The 17,853-nt window shown below is 47.2% G+C and overlaps 2 protein-coding genes across 13 annotated transcripts in view; one reads left to right on the forward strand and one right to left on the reverse strand.

Annotated features, from left to right (window-relative positions):
* The window catches only part of Sema5c (Semaphorin 5c), a 46,461-nt gene extending 35,742 nt beyond the window's left edge, over window positions 1–10,719 (forward strand). For both annotated transcript variants that reach the window (XM_018099896.3, XM_018099897.3), the window contains 8 exons: window positions 6,272–6,479; window positions 6,614–6,784; window positions 7,234–7,377; window positions 7,463–7,662; window positions 7,733–9,441; window positions 9,502–9,657; window positions 9,715–9,917; window positions 9,985–10,719. In XM_018099896.3, the coding sequence (XP_017955385.1) occupies window positions 6,272–6,479; window positions 6,614–6,784; window positions 7,234–7,377; window positions 7,463–7,662; window positions 7,733–9,441; window positions 9,502–9,657; window positions 9,715–9,917; window positions 9,985–10,197 (3,004 nt within the window). In that variant the 3' untranslated portion in view covers window positions 10,198–10,719. The remainder of the gene's footprint in view (window positions 1–6,271; window positions 6,480–6,613; window positions 6,785–7,233; window positions 7,378–7,462; window positions 7,663–7,732; window positions 9,442–9,501; window positions 9,658–9,714; window positions 9,918–9,984) is intronic.
* A 588-nt stretch (window positions 10,720–11,307) lies between these two features.
* rols (zinc-RING finger and ankyrin repeat domain-containing protein rolling pebbles) overlaps window positions 11,308–17,853 on the reverse strand; it is a 62,728-nt gene continuing 56,182 nt past the window's right edge. For 5 of the 11 annotated variants that reach the window (XM_089260321.1, XM_089260325.1, XM_089260323.1 and 2 more), the window contains 4 exons: window positions 16,299–16,671; window positions 15,882–16,148; window positions 11,772–15,226; window positions 11,308–11,704 (listed from right to left, as the gene is read on the reverse strand). In XM_089260321.1, coding sequence (XP_089116447.1) covers window positions 11,387–11,704; window positions 11,772–15,226; window positions 15,882–16,148; window positions 16,299–16,671 — 4,413 coding nt within the window. In that variant the 3' untranslated portion in view covers window positions 11,308–11,386. The remainder of the gene's footprint in view (window positions 11,705–11,771; window positions 15,227–15,881; window positions 16,149–16,298; window positions 16,672–17,853) is intronic. The other 6 variants (XM_089260320.1, XM_089260324.1, XM_089260322.1 and 3 more) reach the window with 3 other exon arrangements.

Raw genomic sequence — 17,853 nt, forward strand, 5'->3', positions numbered from 1 at the left:
AGCAGGGCATTTTTTATATGACATACATAGATACTTTCCTGTGTTTCAGTTTGCCCTACATTCATTTGTAGACCTTTTATTATATCTAAACAAGTTTTCGTATCTTAAATCCTTTCTTAATCACTATGAATCATTTCTCTTTAATTTCGAGTTTTTCAAGGTTTTTATAGCTCTATAGATGTATCATAGATACTTCCAGATATTTTATGCATTTCTCTATAAGTCTACGTCTTTATTGTTGTCACTTCTCTATAAATATCTATTTTGTTATATATAAAGACTTTTCTTATTACAAATCCTTTGATAATCATTATTTCCCTTTACTTCGTAGTTCTCATCTTTAAACCTATAGCTAATTATCTTTCTACCCCAAAACTCAGTTTCCTTTGCTCGTAATGGAATCCTTTCAAATTAACTAAAATAAACTTCGTGTCTATAATTTAAACAAATCTTCATTATGCTTGTTTGAACAACCGCCAGTGTTGACCTTCCCAGTGGTGTTTTGTTTAGATACTCTGTTGCACCACCGAGAAACCACAATGTGAACCTTTTTCTTCTCTATCTTCTAATCACTAACCGCAATTTAATTGTTGCAATATTATTTCTTGGGCTGCGGACTACATTTATGATCTCGTATTTTTTGTGGTCGGCACATATAAAAGTTGGGTAATTGTAGAGTCAATGGCACGATATGACTAGGGACAAAGTCCCTATACATCTAAAGCATTGCTCCTTGTCTGACACACACACACACACACACACAGCATATACACACTTGACACGACTGTTGGCTCGAATTACGAGCTCAAGCATTTAGTCTGAATAGCCCCCATGACGAGTGACGAGGCGCTGGGGCAACTGCCTCCGTGTTGCACGTCGCACAATTTCGTGTCATGTGCAGTGCAACGGACTACGAAATTTGATATAGTCTGCATTAAAATAATATACCATTTTGTTTTCACTTTTTTTCTCTCTTCTCTTCCTTGCATTAACAACCTTTTATATAGGTTCGTTTTTGGTTTTCAGTGTTCAGTTTGTTCATTGTTTATGTAGGGGGCTCTGCTGAGCAAATGGACCATGCAAATGTTTTTGCAGTGAAGCATTTGAAATGTTTATACATATGACTGAACATAACCTTATAAGTACCTTCAGCGCACAGGCACATTTCACAGTGCTTCCATGGGAAAGCAATTTTTGTTTGGTTGGTTTTTGCTGGAGGATTGGAGGAAAGTTGCATGCCAAAAAGTTGAACATTATTTTAACAGATTATAATACTTAACAAGGTATTTCCTTTAACTTATACTTACGACTCATGGACTTATGTGAGTTTAAATATAAAGATAAAGCAGCTTTTTGTTCGAGCCTATGAAAGTATGGTAGACCTAAGATATCTAGTAAATGTTATTTATTATTCCCTTTCTGATTCTGTAAGACAATACGAAAGTTAGTTAAGGAATACTGGGCCTACATATTCTAAGTTAAGACTGTTCGATTATCTAAAACATGTATTGCATACCATCGAAGTTTGCCTTTAGATTTGAAGACTTTGGATTTAGTTACATCTAGAGAATTGAAAATCAGGATAAGTTTAACATAATAAGGCTCTTCGGGACCAGCATAAAAAGGCTATTCAACTACCTAAATGACTATATGATCTTTGTACGATTCAGATATGACCTATTTAAAATATATAAATACCTATCACATGCCTAGCATATTGAGCCTTAGCCATATACCCATTGCAATTTATTTATGTATTTTTGTTGGCACTTTATTTGGCTAAATTTGGCAACCCGGGCACAGACTTCACTTGACAGCCGCAAACGCTAAGAGGCTGACAGGCAGTTTAGGCAGCTACTGGAATCAGGAATCCGGAATACGAAATCCAACAGCAGCAGCGAAATTGAAATCAAAATTAATCAAAGCTAAAGCATGTTAAGTAAAACATATCAAGGGGGCGTTTTGCATATTTCTATTCAAAATACAAAAAACAAGAAGCAGACAAAAAATAGTGGAACAGTTTTCTGAGATTGAGAGCAAGGAATGCGCTCGGCGTAGGCAGTGCCAATGCAGAAATTGAGATTGCAATTGCAGTTCGCAGCAGTTTTGTTGCAGCTTTTTTCTTTTTACAAGATCTTAACAGAGCAGCGGGCAGCTTTTAATTACAAGTAACCCGCCTGCCCGCCTGCCCGCCAGTCCGCTCGTGCGTCTGTCCGTCCGTCCATTGCCTCGAGCTGTCGCCAAACAGGCGCTAGACGAACGCCCACGCTCGTCCACTTGATCAGCGGCGCAGCAATTGCCACAGCCGGACAGACGGCGCCAGAGTCCAAGCCAGGCCTTAATAGCTCCACACACGACTCGCAGCACCGCCTTCATCTGCAGCACCACTTGCACCACTCGGCGGTGCGCAGCTTACAAAAAATTGCCTTTTTGTTATCTTGTCGCGCTTGTCGCTCAAAACTTAGCCACGGCGCAAGGTGTGCGAAAATTGTGAATTGTGAATGCATCCGCAGCTAAGCAGAGATACATTTCCAGCTAAAGATACAGCTACAGCTGCAGATACAGCCAGAGATACATGCTGAGCAGATACAGATACAACTTGGAGCTTCTGTAAATAGGTCAACACTGGCTGTCGAAATTTGATTATGCAATATGTGAGGATGTATATTTAAGGTAAATGTGTACATTGATAAAAGTCTACTTATCTATATAAACCAAGTGTGGTCTAGTGCTGCAAATAAAGTATAGTAAGACCAGGTATAGTAAGACTACAAAGATAACAAAGTATATTTCATGAAAACTCATTTCTCGTTTATTATGTTCTATAGATTCGCATAGTACATAAATAAATAAATCATACTGCATGTTATCAAAGTCGGAAATAATAATTATCAATTTTAGACTCTGCGATTCGCAACAAGTTAAAGCTTTGTCTGACTTCTTAATTCGGCCACATAGACAGGCCACTCACTCATACTTATAAGTTAAGCCTAAACTTTACTTTGAATCATTTGTGGAGGTCTCAACTAAAGATAACGTCTCTTTCGCTATTTTTTTTCGCACCTGCCCGTATTTGCACGCACGCGCCGTTTTAAGATAGCGCCCGCCAAAAGAACTAAACAAATACAAATTTGAAATAAATGGAGAAAAAAGAGAGACAACTGACAAAACAATAAGCAAATATTTGCAAAAGCAAAATGCAATAGCAACAAGCGAAATACAACACCAAAACAGAATAAACAACGTAGCAAAAATACAAATTAAAAGAAAACGAACACCAGATAAGCAACAGCAAAAACATGTGTATCGACTTTTCACACCTCAAATGTGGAATTCGCCAGCTTCAAGTGAAGCGAGGCGAAAGATAAAAAAAAAGCCGGTGAATGCGAATGCGAAGGCGGGAGGGCGAGCCGAGACGCAATGCTAATTTGCAAGGCCGTTGCTTATCGTTGCTGCGCTGCTGCGCTGCCGCAGTCGACTGCCAAAGAAATGCTACACTAAACTCTACAAACACGAAACTCTACAAATCATTAACTTAGTTTACGCTAATTTTGGTCATTAAAATGGAAATACATACATATATCGTATATGTCTAAATTTAGTAAATAACCAATTTTTAGTAGATTTTTTAATTGATGTTTAGCTTGTGCAAAGTGAGGTCTTTGGTATTTTAATTTTCAATTTTAGCACACTTGTTTTACCGTACCCTGTTTTTCACTGGAAGTGTAATGGCACACGTTTTGGCGGCAGTTGCACAGCTAAAGCAACAAAACTTAACAACAGTACACAAAACAGCAATAATTAAATTTCGCTTCCGTTAGGTCTGCCAGCAATTTACACGCCCTTTTTTTGTCATGCCATTTTTTTTGCTACGCGACATTTGTCACGTTATTTTTTCATGCATATACATAACAACGTAAGGAGTGTGACTACTTGAATGAAATAATAATAATAAAAAGCTCAGGTGTATTTTGGTCTTATATGATTCTGGTTTATTGACACACTTGTTGACGTCGTCAACCACAGTTCCCGTTACCAATTGTTAAGGCTTATCACATAACCTTGCCCAACAAGCACGGTTCTTCACAGTTACTCATAAAAGGCAGCGTCTGTTTGACAGGAGAGTCAGTCCATTGATATCGCTCGCTTGGTCTTTACAGTTACTCATAAAAGACAAGAGTCTGCATTCGCGTAAAATATGACGGAAAACTTTGTCCATATTTTGTATTTATGTATGTATATACAAACATCAATAAAAACAAACACTTTGTCGATTAGATTTGTTTCGTGTCAGTCTTTAATTTAGAGTCTGACATGTTATGCAAAGGTTATAAAATATTTTATAACCATTGTTATATGTATGTATTTTTTCTTTGTCTGATTAACTATGTTTTCGTAGCCCCATTTATGAGCGTTCTTCGTCTGCTTTGCCATTTACCTGCTGCTGTTTGTTAATGTATAAATTTTAATACCTTAATTTAAATAATGACAACTAAAAACAGTTTTTGCTTTTTGCATCTGCCAACGCGATCTTATCGCCACACACACACATTTTCATATAGACGCACACACATACACATACATACGTAGGTTGACAGCTGTATTTTTGTTTTGGGGAAGGGCGTCTTTTGCAGTCGGCTTATTTTGCAAATGTTGTGCCTGTTTATTACCTCATCATCAACATCACGTACCGCAGCAGTCGGCTCTGGCTGGCAGCTCGGGTTACCCTGGTCAGAGCCACGCGCCACGCGCCACTCCGAGCCACGCTCCACAGTTCGCAGTCCACGCGCGGCAGCTGCGTTTGACTGATTGATATTGGGCGAGCTGGCATTCGATCCGATCCGATCCGGTCCGTGAGTCCCACATTGGCCAACACAACAGCAGCAGCAGCAGCAGCGTCAGCCAGGGCAATAATTTCTGTGTCGCTAAACTGCATCAAATGTTCGTTAGTGAAGTTGTCTAAAGCTGTCCAAAGCCAACTGTGGGCTGGCTCCAATATTATGGCGACGTCTGGTCGGCGGCATTCCTTCAAGCGAATTCGAATTCGAATGCGAATGCGACGGCGACTGCGAATTCTAGCCAGCGAAACGCTGTCCAGTTCGAGATGTAACCATTTATCTACTTTATCTGCTGCTAGCCGCATTCGTATGCACTTGATCTATTGATCTTCGTATATGTTACGCCAAATACGTGCTGCGACTGCGGTTGCAGCTAAGACCTTGCACACTGGTTGACAGCTCAATAAAAATCTGAAAATGTGAATTTTAAATTATTTACAAATGTTTGTAGTATTACTCAAACAAAATTATTTTAGTAATATTGAAATTTATCATTGAAGTTTTGAAATGTAAATATAATAAAAATATTTAAAAAATTATAAATGTATATAAATTTAATATAAAAAATTAATCAATAAGTAAATTAAATAATTACAACAATTCAATAAAGGAAGTAAAAAAGAATTGTATAAAATAAACTTTAAAATAATATAAAATTTTATAGCTATGGAAATTGAATTCTAATCCATAAAAATAATTATAATTAGGTCAAGATATAAATACTTATAGATGGAACTGAATTAATAAAGACATTTGATGAGGCTAAACATATATTTTGTTATTTCTGAGCAGTTTGTACAGATGACTTGGTTTTGTATCTTCTGTATTTTACAGTAAATATTATTATTCTTTATATGTCTTTGAGCCTAAAGAATTGTCGTAAAATAAAGAATGATGCATTCATTCTGTTTATGTTTGATCTGGTTTATGTATCTGTATATCTATATTAACTTTGAATCACTTATGCCTATGCCATATAGTGATATCTCTGATTAGCCTGGCTAAGTACATGCGCCGTTTGCTTATCTTAATTGAACTTCTTGCTGCAGTTGCCTAATGTGGCTCTAAAGCCATAATTTCGATACGCGTTCTTCATCTTGTTTTTTGTTGCCCCCCACATGGCACGCCTACAAGCGGGTCTATTACACAAATGTCTGGCGATTGCCGACCACTGTGCCTGCGTACAGGTATCTCTACCTGTTTGCCTTGCAGTGCATTGACACCAGAGACCAGTTGGAAGTTATGACAACTGCCAATAGTCGAGGCTGTGGCAGGCAGGGGAAGGGGTAGGGGCTGGGGCAGAGGGACGGCGTTTTATTGTGGGCCGAATTTAGCTGTTACAATTCCCGCCATTCGCTTGGCTATAAACTTACCAGCAAAACACATATTCGCAACATATTTATCGTCTCTCTCTCTCTCTCTCTTTCGCGCAGAGACACCTTGTACCGCATGTCTTTGGAGCTGGAGCTGCTGGAGCGGGCCAGCTGGGAGGCAACGCCTGGGAACGTGCTGCTGTGCCAGCAGAAAGGCCAATCGGATCGCTGGTGTCGCAACTATGTGCGCGTGCTCCACAGCTACGGTGAGAACCAACTGTACGCGTGTGGGACGAACGCCTTCCAGCCGAGCTGCTCGTGGCGCCAGGTGAGTGGTCGTCGTCGTCGTCGTCGTCAGCGTCGTCTATGTCTGCTCGTCGAGCTGGCGACGTCTCTGACAGCCCAACAACTGCAGCTGAGCTAAACTCTTGTATCCCTCTCTCTCTCTCTCTCTGTGTGTAGATGGAAAATCTGAACGTTACCCAGCTGGACGATGGCGTGGTCAAGTGCCCCTTTCATCCGCAGGCGAACAGCACCAGCCTCCTGTCCAATGGCAACATGTTTGCGGGCACTGCCACAGACTTCTCCAGCAGCGACGTGGCCATCATTCGCACACCCGTCCAGTCCAATAGGGTAAGTAGTTAGACATACACGAGGGCAGCTTAAAAACTTATATACGATTGCTAAAATAAATCACATTCATTTATTTTTAGTTATATTCATTTATTTAATTTCGATCGAAAGATGTTAGGGTAGGGTACGAGGGTAGCTTGAACGGATGTCAAGACTAAGAATATAAAATATTAAATTTCAGTTTCGTGGGCAGCTTAAAGAGTTGTCAAATTCCAAAGAACTTTGTCAATATCAATAAAGTTAAAATTTATTGTACATATTTAAAATTGGAATATCTGTTAAATATAGTTAAATATAAATGATGTGTTACATGGGTAGTTGTATAGGTTGTGAAATTCTAATATCAAATATTAATTTTAATAAATAAAATTTTATGTATTCCATATATGTATACATGAGATTGGCAAGATGAATTTCATATAATTCTTCATTTATGACCTCCTCCTTAGATGGATCGCAAACGTTTCCTGCGCACCAAGCAATACAACACCAATTGGCTAAATGGAGCTCAGTTCGTGGGCAGCTTTGAGGCGGGCAACTTCGTCTACTTTCTGCTGCGCGAGTCCGCGTCAGAGCACATGAGCTGTGGCAAGGTGAGAGAGAGAGAGAGGGAGAGAGAGAGACGACATATCCATAGTCCCATTGTAATCGTTATATTCTTTGCCCTCTGCTCAATAGGTAATCTATTCACGTATTGCGCGCGTCTGCAAGAACGATGCTGGCGGGGATCAGGTGCTGCGCGACAATTGGACCTCGTTCCTGAAGGCGCGCCTCAACTGCTCACTGCCAGGCGATTATCCCTACTACTTTGACGAGATACAGGGCATGACATATGCGGAATCGGAGCAGATGCTCTATGCCACCTTCAGCACACCGGGGTAAGCACATATAATGGACTCTCTCTCTCTTAGTACCCGATTCACTAATTCTTCTTCTGTCATCCCGTAGAGCGAGCATCTTTGGCTCTGCCGTCTGCGCCTACAACTTGAGCTCGATCAATGCAGCGTTCGAGGGCGCCTTCAAGCACCAGGAGCACGCGGATGCACCCTGGAAGACTGTGAACACGCCGCAGCGAAGCCAGTTCCAGTGTGCTAGTGGAGCCACAGCCTTTGGCCATCTGCTGGAGAGTTCGCGATACCAACTCATGGATCAGGCCATACAGCCGATAGGTGCTCAGCCGCTCTATCACTCCCGGCTGGAGCACTTCAAGCACATTGCCCTGGACATTGTGCAGACCAGAACGGAGCAGCTGCATGTGCTCTATGTCAGCAGCAGTGGCAATCACATCAAGAAGCTGTCGGTGAAGTATGGAGGGCAGGGCAAGACGCAAACCTGCCTGGTGGAGATGTGGCAGGCGGACGACACGGGCAGCAGCACCCTCTTGCACATGTCCTATCTGAAGGTGACGGAGTCCCTGTACCTGGGCACGGACCTGGCTCTGACGCGCATTCCCGCCCAGCGCTGCAGTCGGCATGTCTCGCAGACCAGTTGCCTCAATGCCATGGATCCGTATTGTGGCTGGAATGAGCTCATGGAACGCTGCACACCATTCGACCCCACAGTGCAGCAGATCTGGCTGCAGCCAACCCAAATCACCTGCCCCGTGCTCAATGCGCCCATCGATGGCGGCTGGTCCACCTGGTCGCCGTGGGCCGAGTGCCAGCAGCACGAGCAGCCCGATAGCAACTGCTTGTGTCGGCAGCGCAACTGCAACAACCCGCAGCCACAGCACGGTGGCGCGGCCTGCGAAGGCATCAGCACCCAGGTGACCAACTGCACCCAGCACGGCGGCTGGACGGATTGGTCGGCCTGGTCGCCCTGCTCGCAAACCTGCGGCGTGGCCGTGAAGAGTCGCCGTCGTAGCTGCAGTAATCCAAAGCCCGCGCACGGCGGACGCATGTGCCTGGGATCCGAGCTGGCCGAGATGTACTGCACCCACCTGCCGCCCTGCCCCGTGGCCAAGCTGACGCCAATTGATGGGGGATGGGGGCCCTGGGGCGAGTGGAGCGAGTGCAGCGCGCAGTGTGGAGGCGGCTTCCGAATGCGTCGTCGCGAATGCGATGATCCGAAGCCGTCGAACGGAGGCTTGGAATGCCCCGGCTGCTGGCTGGACTACGAGGACTGCAACATGCAGAGCTGCGCCGAGGTGCGCAAGCTCAGCACCTGGACGCCCTGGCTGACGGCAGCCGGCGGCAACTCGTCGGAGGCGCACGTGGAGAAGCGCTATCGCTATGCCTGCCGTGCGACCAGCGCGGACGCTAGCTCGGTGCGCATCAGCTTGGCCAAGGAGGAGACGCGCAACTGCAACCAGGACGGCAGCTGTCAGCGGCACAGCGAGCACGAGACCACGGACTCCGAATCCGAGTGGTCTCCATGCAGCGCTAGCTGCGGCGGCGGCACCCAGCAGCGTCGGCGTGGACACAGCACGCAGAGTCGCGCCTGCAATATGCAAGCGTGCCCGACCGACGAGCAGCCGGACAACAGTATTGACACACAGCTGCAGCACGAGTGGAGCTGCTGGTCGGAGTGGTCCAGCTGCTCGGTGACCTGTGGCCTGGGTGTGCGCCGACGCACGCGAAAATGCCTGGGCGGCCACGAGCGACTCTGTGCGGGACGCGCGCTCGAGGAGCAGAAGTGCGAGATGGTGCCATGTGAAGGTGAGTTGCTGTGAGTGTTGCATCACTTCGATTGGAATCTTACGTTCGATCCACTTACAGACTTTCTCGGCTGGAGCTCCTGGAACGAGTGGTCAGCCTGCTCCAATGATGGCATACGCCTGCGCCATCGCCGCTGTCTAGTGGAGCAGCCGGGGCCGCACGAGTGCCGCGGCGCCGAGTTCGAGAAAACCGCCTGCGTGCCAGGAGACTGTGAAGGTAAGTCGACGCATGCTCCACACCTGAAACACGTTCTCAATATCCACTGCCTTGCAGAGCTCCAGAGTGCTTCCAGCGCCACAGTGCCCATTGTGATCTGCTGCTGCATGCTGCTAACTGTGGCCTGCTGCTTGGTCACATTCCATTTCACGAAACGACGCTATCTGCAAAACATCGAGGAGACACTCAACAAGACGACCACGACCACAGCGAGCTTCGACACATATCCCAATCAGTATTCCAGTCTGCCCACCAAGGATGTGAGTGTCGCATTTATCTGGCCAATTGCAGTTGATATTGATTTTGTTTTTGCATTTGCATTTGCAGTACTATGATCAACGACCGAAGCGCCAGTCCAGCTTCCGCATGCCCGTCAAGACGAGCAACCTGCCAACGGGCACCTTGAATCGCAACAACATGCACCACAACAACACGCCCAAGGTGCTGGCCAAGACCTACAACGACTGCGAGACGGGCACGCTGAAGCGGCAGTCGGCGCTCAACAATTGCCGCAGCAACATAGACGACGAGAAGTTTTAGCCAGATGACAAATCCATATGACAACCGAAACAAGTGCCATCCGAATGGAAATGAAATGTTGAGCCCAACAACGAAAGCATTTTGCACGGCCAGCCTGCAAAAAGTTCCTTCTCTGACTCATATTGAGTCGCTGCATTTAGTTTAGCTATAGGTCAAAATGAGTTTAAGTTATTAATATTTATGGTAAATAATTTGACATTCTGAATGGATAAGTTTTTAAAATTGTACAAATTTATGTTTTGTGTATTTTGTTAAAATTGTTTTTCAAATTATTTACCAGCAATTACAATTACAATTACAATGTAATCTGCTTTTAGAGTAGGAAAGCGAGACTGAAACTAAAATTTTGTTTTTAGACGTACGCCCGATCCAAAATTAATATCATCTTGTGGCCTTGAATACGCGTTATATACGTATTATTTATCATTGTTCAGATGTAAGATTAAGACTAAGATTTAATTTTAAACTGTTAACTGTTAAGAAAATTTTTTTAAAATAGATTGTGACTTTTACTAACCAAAACATTGTTTGGTCACGTGCTTATTTTCGTTTTCAAGTCTATTTAAATTTGTAACTCTTTAACGTTTTCTCCGAGTATTCGGTATTGGTTTGTGCATTTTCTAGCAGTTTGGCGCCGCAATAGCAAAGACACAATTCTCATCCAGTTTCAGCACCAAAAATTATATTCGGAGTTTTTAACATTTACTCCGAGTTTTCGGTATGGTTTGTGCATTTGCTTGCAGTTTTGCGCCACAATAGCTAAGACATAAACCTTATCTAGTTCCAGCACCAAAAATGATATTCGGAATTCGCTAACGTTTAGTCAGAATTTTCGGTGTGGCTTTTGCATTTGCTTGGCGCCACAATAAATAGCAAAGACAATCCTCATCTACATTCAGCTACTATTTTGCTACCGCCCCAAAAGTATGCAACAATTTTTTATACAGCTGAACTTAATTCTTTCGTTTTTGATCTTATAAATTCGTATTTATTTGATTAAGCAAATATAAACTTAAGTAATTTATGTTTATTACAACTATTTTTTACATGCTTTAAGAGAAAAAGAATGATATAGAGTAAATTTTTGTTTAAATTAATAAAACTTCCAAATAGCAATAAATAGTAAATAGTTAAGAACTATTATTAAGTTAAGATTGTGATTCGAATGCGATACAACAACAAAGGACATTTACAAATCGGTCATCTCTTGCTGAGATTCGTAGACGGCACAGGCTCCTGCTCCTGCTTCAGTTCCATAACGGGACATCTTGTTATCCTCACTGGTGATTCGCGTCAGCAGTTCGGCCTGGATGCGCTTGAGGACTTCTACGACCTCGCAGAGGACGCCGCTTTGGGCCGCCTGCTGCATGGCCTCGTTGGCATCGACCAGCGCCTCATTGAGAGCGCCCAACTCCATGCGCGCCTTGGCCCGGGCATAGTAACCCTCATAGCTGTGCGGCTTCTGCAGTATGGCTTGCGTGGCCAAATCTATGGAGGCGTCAAGTTCCTGCAAAGGCAATCGAGTAAACCATGAATCCAATTATCTAGCTATAGATCTAAGGTATAAAACTTACATTCAGTTTTCGCTTGCAACGCGACAGATTCAGCAACAGATTGGTTCGCAGCTGGGCGAAGACCGCATTCCGTTCGAGCAACTGCTCCAGGCCAGAGATCTTGCGCAGCGCATATTGATAGCGATGCGCGGCGTCCTGGAAGCGATTCTTCCGGTACAGCACATTGCCATCCTCCAGCAACTTGTTGAGCAGCACCACCAGGATCTCCGGCTTGCCCATGGCCATGCTCCATGTGGTGGGGCCCAGCTTGGCGCCTTTCCGCAGAAATACCTGCACCGCTTGTATGTTACGGCAGGCTATGGACCGGTCCAGCGGGCGCATGCCATGCACATCGACGTGCTCCAGATTGGCACCCTGCTCCAGCAGATACAGCACCAGGCTGGCGGCGCCTTGATAGGCGGCCAGGTCGAGCGCTGTGCGCCCTTTGTGATCCTCGTGTTGCCGATTGCAGCCGTGCTCGATGAGGCACTTGGCCGCCGCCAGATGACCGCGCAGGCACGCCCAGCTGAATGCCGTGAATCCCTCGTGATCTTCGGCCTCCAGGGCGGCGCCACGTGCGAGCAGCAGCTCCAGCAACTCCAAATGCCCCTCCTCGGCGGCAATCATGAGCGGCGTCTTGCGCGCCTGCCCCAGCGGCTCGTCCAGCAGGGCGCCACGCTGCAGCAGCTGCTCCACCACGCTCCAGTGGCCCTCCTTGACGGCCAGCCACAGCGCCGTGTAGCCCTGACGATTCCTGGCATCGATTTGCGCTCCGCGGGACATCAGAATGTTGACTGCGTCCACGCAGCCGTGCCGAGCAGCTGCCGTGAGGGCCAGCTCGCCGCTGCTCGGCTCCAGGCCGTTCACATTGACGCTGAGGTCGTCCAGCTCGTGTTCATTGAGATCTAACAGATCCTCGAGTATTTTGACATGCGCCTGCGCAGCGGCACCAATGAGAGCTTGCTGCAGTGCCAAGGAACGACCCACATCCTGGGAGCGGGGACGCGGCGACCAATCGCAGGCCAACAGATATTGGACCACGCTAAGGTGTCCCATGCGGGCGGCATGCACCAGGGCGCATCGTTGCGTGGTGTCCAGCTGCCCGAGGCTGCTGCCGGCGGCCACCAGTCGGCGCACCACATCACAGTGTCCCCGCATGGCGGCCAGGATGAGCGGCGTGCAGCCCTGGCTATTGGTCAGACCCACATCCGCGCCAAACTCCAGCAGCAGACTGACCATGGGCAGGATGCCCTCGTGGGCGGCAATGCACAGAATGGGCGCGTCGCCCATGTAGTCGGTGCGATGGTCCGGCGAGGCGCCGGCGAGCAGCACCAGCCGCGATACCTTCACATTGGGACTGTAGACATTGCGCAGGGCGCCCAGGGCAGCCGAGATGTTGTCCGCTGCGCCGGCCAGCCAATAGGATTGCAAATCCCGAGGAGAGAGCGCCGCCTGGCTGCTGCTGTAGAGATGCGCCTTGAGCATGTGATGGCCCAGCTCCAGTGTTAGCTGCGGCTGCAACGGCGCCTGGAGCCGGGACAGTCGGAAGGCAATGCCGGCATGGCCGAGTCGCGCGTCGCAGAGGAATTTGCTGGACTCGCCCTCGTCCCGGCGCATGAGCCACTCCCGCAGCGAGCTGTGGAAGAACATGTAGGTGTTGTCCAGGCGCTTAATGAGGAAGCCGTCCAGGAGCTTGAAGCGCTGTATGAACTGCGACCAGCTGAGCGGCTCCTGGCCATGGTGCAGTGCCTCCATGCTGTAGTAGATCTCGTCCAGCGTCAGAGGATAGAGCGCGGCCAGGCAAACGTTGAGTATGGGCGACGTCTGCTCGAAGCTCTGCGCCGTGGGAAAACGCAAGTTGAAGTGGAGCAGGAAGATCTGGGCGAGGGACACGGGCAGCACCTTGTAGCTGGATGACTTGACCACCAGTTGGCCACGCGAGATCAGGTCCAGTATGAGCTTGGCGTACAGCATGGAGCCGCGACTCAGCGACTGCAGATGCGAGACGAACTTCGCCTGCGACTGGGCCACCTGTCCGGCAATGTTGTGCTGGATCTCCGGGCAGTGCGCGATGCGCGTATTGATGTAGTCCAGCATGTCCTGCTGCAGGGCCTGGCTGCTGGCCCAGCTGTCCAGCGTGAGCTGCGTGTAGCTGGGCGCCTTGACCAGCTCCAGCATCTGGGTGCGCACCGTGGCGACCAGCTTCAGCCAGGCTGGGAAATGGGGCGACAGCTGTGCCAGGAAGCTGGCTATGGTGTGTCCATGATCCGGACGATGGTACTCCGCCTCGCACAGTGCATCCACCAATATGACGGCGACCTTGGCTGGGATTTTGCCGGCACGATGCAGCTGCGCCAGTGGCTCCAGTATGGCCAATCGCATGACTCGCTCCGCATCCGCGATGCACTCGCGCACGCTCAGGATGTCCTGCAGATGCGGCTCCGAGAGCAGGTAGTCACGGTATGCCGTCAGCTGAGGCGCCTGGCAGAGCTGGGCGGCCAGCGAGTGCACAAAGTCCGGCACCTGGCAGGTGAGATTGGCGTCCGCCTGGCAGAAGTGGTAGCCCACCATGTGGGAGGCCAGGCCGCGCATGCGCTCGTTCTGGGCGCCCAGCTGGCTGTAGATGGCGTCCGCGTCCTCCTGCTGCTGCGGCTGCATCTGTCGCCGGCCGAAGCAGGAGTACTCCACCAGCTGCAGGCAGAACGCCGTCTTGCCTGTGCCCGGCTGGCCATTGATGAGCACCACGCGTGTGTCTGTGCCCAGCAGGATGTCGGACAGCTGCTGCACCAGCCACTGGCGGCCCACATACGGCGGATCGGGCTCCTGCAACGGCACCTCGAAGAACAGCGGCTTCAAGGCCAGCTGCACTGCAGCCAACGCGGCAGCTGCCGCTGCTCGCTTGTTGACAGCGCCCGCTGCTGTCGACGCTCCAGCGCCCAAGCTGGCCGGCAGCTGCTGAGCGCGCGTGGAACGGCGAGTGGCTCCCTTGCGTGACTTGCCGGGCAGCGCCAGCGGCTCGTAGGCATGCTCCTGCATGGTGCAGCCCATCTTGCTGAACTTGCTGCACAGGCTCAGCGTGTCGTCCTTGTGCGACGTGGCCACCGACAGCTGACTGCCGCTGAGGCCGGCGCTGGCCAGCGTCTGCTCCGGGCTGATCAGCTGCGAGGAGCTGCTGCTGTTGCCCGTTGTGCAGATGTTGCTGCTGTTGCTGATGCTATTGCTGTTGCTGTTGCTGGTGCTGCTGCCAACTCCTGCGCTGCTCGAGATGCTCGTCGAGTGGAGCGTCGAGTTGCCATTGTGATCGCTGCTGCTGCTACTGCTGCTGGTGGTTGTATTCGTGTTGCTGTTGTTGTTGACGCTGTTGCCGTTGCTGTTGTCATTGAACAGTAGGCCAAGACGGGCACGCAGCTGATCCTTCTGCTGCTTCAAGTTCAGCAACGACTGCGGGTGGTGCTCGATGCCCAAGGTGTCGCTGCCTGTGAATGCAAAGAAATAAATAGATTATTATGGATAAAGCAAATGCAAATTTAAAATCATGCCAACGAAGGATTAGTTATTGTAAGTAATAAGAGTGAATCGTGATGCATATAATTATAAGAGAACAACAATATTTAATATAATACTAGTATATGTTTGTAAAAATATTAATTTTGATATTAAATAATCAGTTTAGCTTAATATAAAATGCTAATAACATAATAGGCTTTAATTTTCCTATAAAATTGTTAACTGAAATGCATTCATACTAAAATGTTATTAACATAAACTGCTTCAATCTAACAGCAACTGAATTTTTATGACAACAAACTGTAAACTGGAACAGCTTAGCATAAAATGCATTAATGACAAAATGTTATCAGCAGTAATCGCCACACTTTAAGCAAATGTAATAAATTCTGAGCAAATGTTATTAGCATAAAAAGGCCTCACTCTAACAGTGTTATGTGAATGGGGAACTATTTATCTTTAACAGCTGTTATATTAATAACAATGCAGACCAATTACATTCAATAATAAATATCTCATAAATCAAGTAATTCTAATCTGAAAAATATATGTATATAAACACAAAAACAATGTCATGCATAATGTACAACGAATAGAAGAAGAATGGAAGACTAGACGCCATGCCTGCTAATTGATTGAGTCCTGCATCACTTGAGTTGGAGGAATTGACACTCCAAAGAGATTTAATTAGAGATTTGATCGAGGTGCCCGCCAAGCTGAGGCGATTCAAGCGATTCTCGCTGTTGGCTCCATGCTCCGCGGATGCCTTCAAATTGTTATTGCTGAAGTTCTTGCGTCGACGACGCGTCACTGCTGAGTCCGAGCAGGTTGAGGTGTTCAGGGCGTTCGATTCCTTGCCACTGGTTTGATGATGATGCGAATGATGATGATCTACATGAGGGTGTGGTGCAGGGTGAAGGATAGCGTTTAAGAAATGTGCAAAGCTTATAGGACAAACTAATGAATGAGTCTAGGAGCTTAGAATAAGTTTCTAGGATAAACCCTACACCCTGTAAATGGTGGTATCTGAAGAGAACTTACCTCCCGATAGCATTGAAGCTGTGTCAAGTGGATAACCCCCATTGGAGGCCGTGCGTCGATGGCCCGTGAGGGCACTGCGTAGATTCTTGTGGTTAAAGAAACGCCGACGCGTTGGCGGCGTTGCAAATGCCGGAGCCATTCCATTCAGATCGTTGTATGGCAAGTGTAGATTGTTGTTGTTGCTGTTGCTGTTGTTTGTCTGCTGCTGCTTGGCCGGGCCACTGTGGTGATGTATGTCGACGGTGACGGTGTGTGTGTTGCCCACAAAGCCACTGCCATTGCCATTGCCATTGCCATTGGCTGTTACCCGGGGTAATTTGCCAATGCTCGCATAACGGTGATAATCCGGCGACTGCGACTCCTGACGATGCTGCTGCAAATGCGAAAATGAAGAAACAACATGAGTTGTCTATTCGGACAGTGAAATGTCGAAGTCTATAACTAGTTGCTGCATGGTGTATGTTCGGGCTTATCAATGATGAAAGTTGCCAAATATGAAACATGCCTCAAACGTTTAGGCCAACCTAAGCCCAAGTCAAAGCCAAGCTAAGCGAACCCAGGCTAGGCCAGACCCAGACAGAATACGCTGAATAGAAAGGCGTTGCACATTGATTAGTCATATGTGCTTGCGAGTGGAGTGGATCAGATGACGAGAGCATGAAAGCGTAGCATTACCCCCAGCTAAAGAAACAAGGGGTAAGTCACTAGCCAACATATACATATGTATATTTATTAAATGTATTCAAAACCAAAAATTAAAACACAATTGGAGCTGGCTGGCTTGATTGATCAGTCCTCACTGCCTTAAAGCTCTCCCATTTCGCCAATTGGCTTTCTCTTGACAGCTCGATCAGTGCTCTACTGTACCAAAGAGTTAGCTAATCCAACCTGATCAAACCTGTCTCAGCCCACATTTGTTGCGTTGATCTAGTCCTTAGATCATGTTACGCTCATCTTCTTTCTGGCCGCTCAACCCACACAGCTGACAGAGCTTGTTCGACTTCCTACTTGCAGAGCCCACTTGTTACAGTCCATGTGGATATGTGAACATCATCATCAGTATCAGCAACAACATCATCAACATCATTATGAACATCATATTAATTGTGTCTGCCCAGACAGTGAACTGTTTGTGTGTGTGAGTGTGTCTTGTCCGTCCACATGGAGGCTTGTCGCGATCTGTCCGATTAGCTGGAGGAGCTGTTGGCGTTAATCGTGAGCTCCAGGCAAATGTGTCCAGTCTACGCCTTATCGAGCAACGTCTGCGTTGGCCGGACACCGGCCAAAAGTCCATTTCACTCAAATGCAGCAACTGTCAAGTGTATTTAGTGACCGTTCCGCCAGTGCCTTAGTCATCGTAGACACGGTCTACAGTCCACTATCCACTGTCCTCTGTCCGCTGTCTGTCTGGGGGCTTCGCGTCTTAATGAACCGCAAATCATTTTGTGTCTGCGTTGGTTTTGTATTCATTTTGTTGTTTTTTTGTTTTGATTTCTTATTTTTTATTTTTTTTTCTACTCTACTCTGCTCTACTCTTTGGGTAGGCTGAGCTGGA

Source organism: Drosophila navojoa, chromosome 4 (assembly GCF_054131105.1).
Source record: "Drosophila navojoa isolate 15081-1374.11 chromosome 4, UAZ_NAV_1.0, whole genome shotgun sequence".
Taxonomy (NCBI): Eukaryota; Metazoa; Arthropoda; class Insecta; order Diptera; family Drosophilidae; genus Drosophila; species Drosophila navojoa.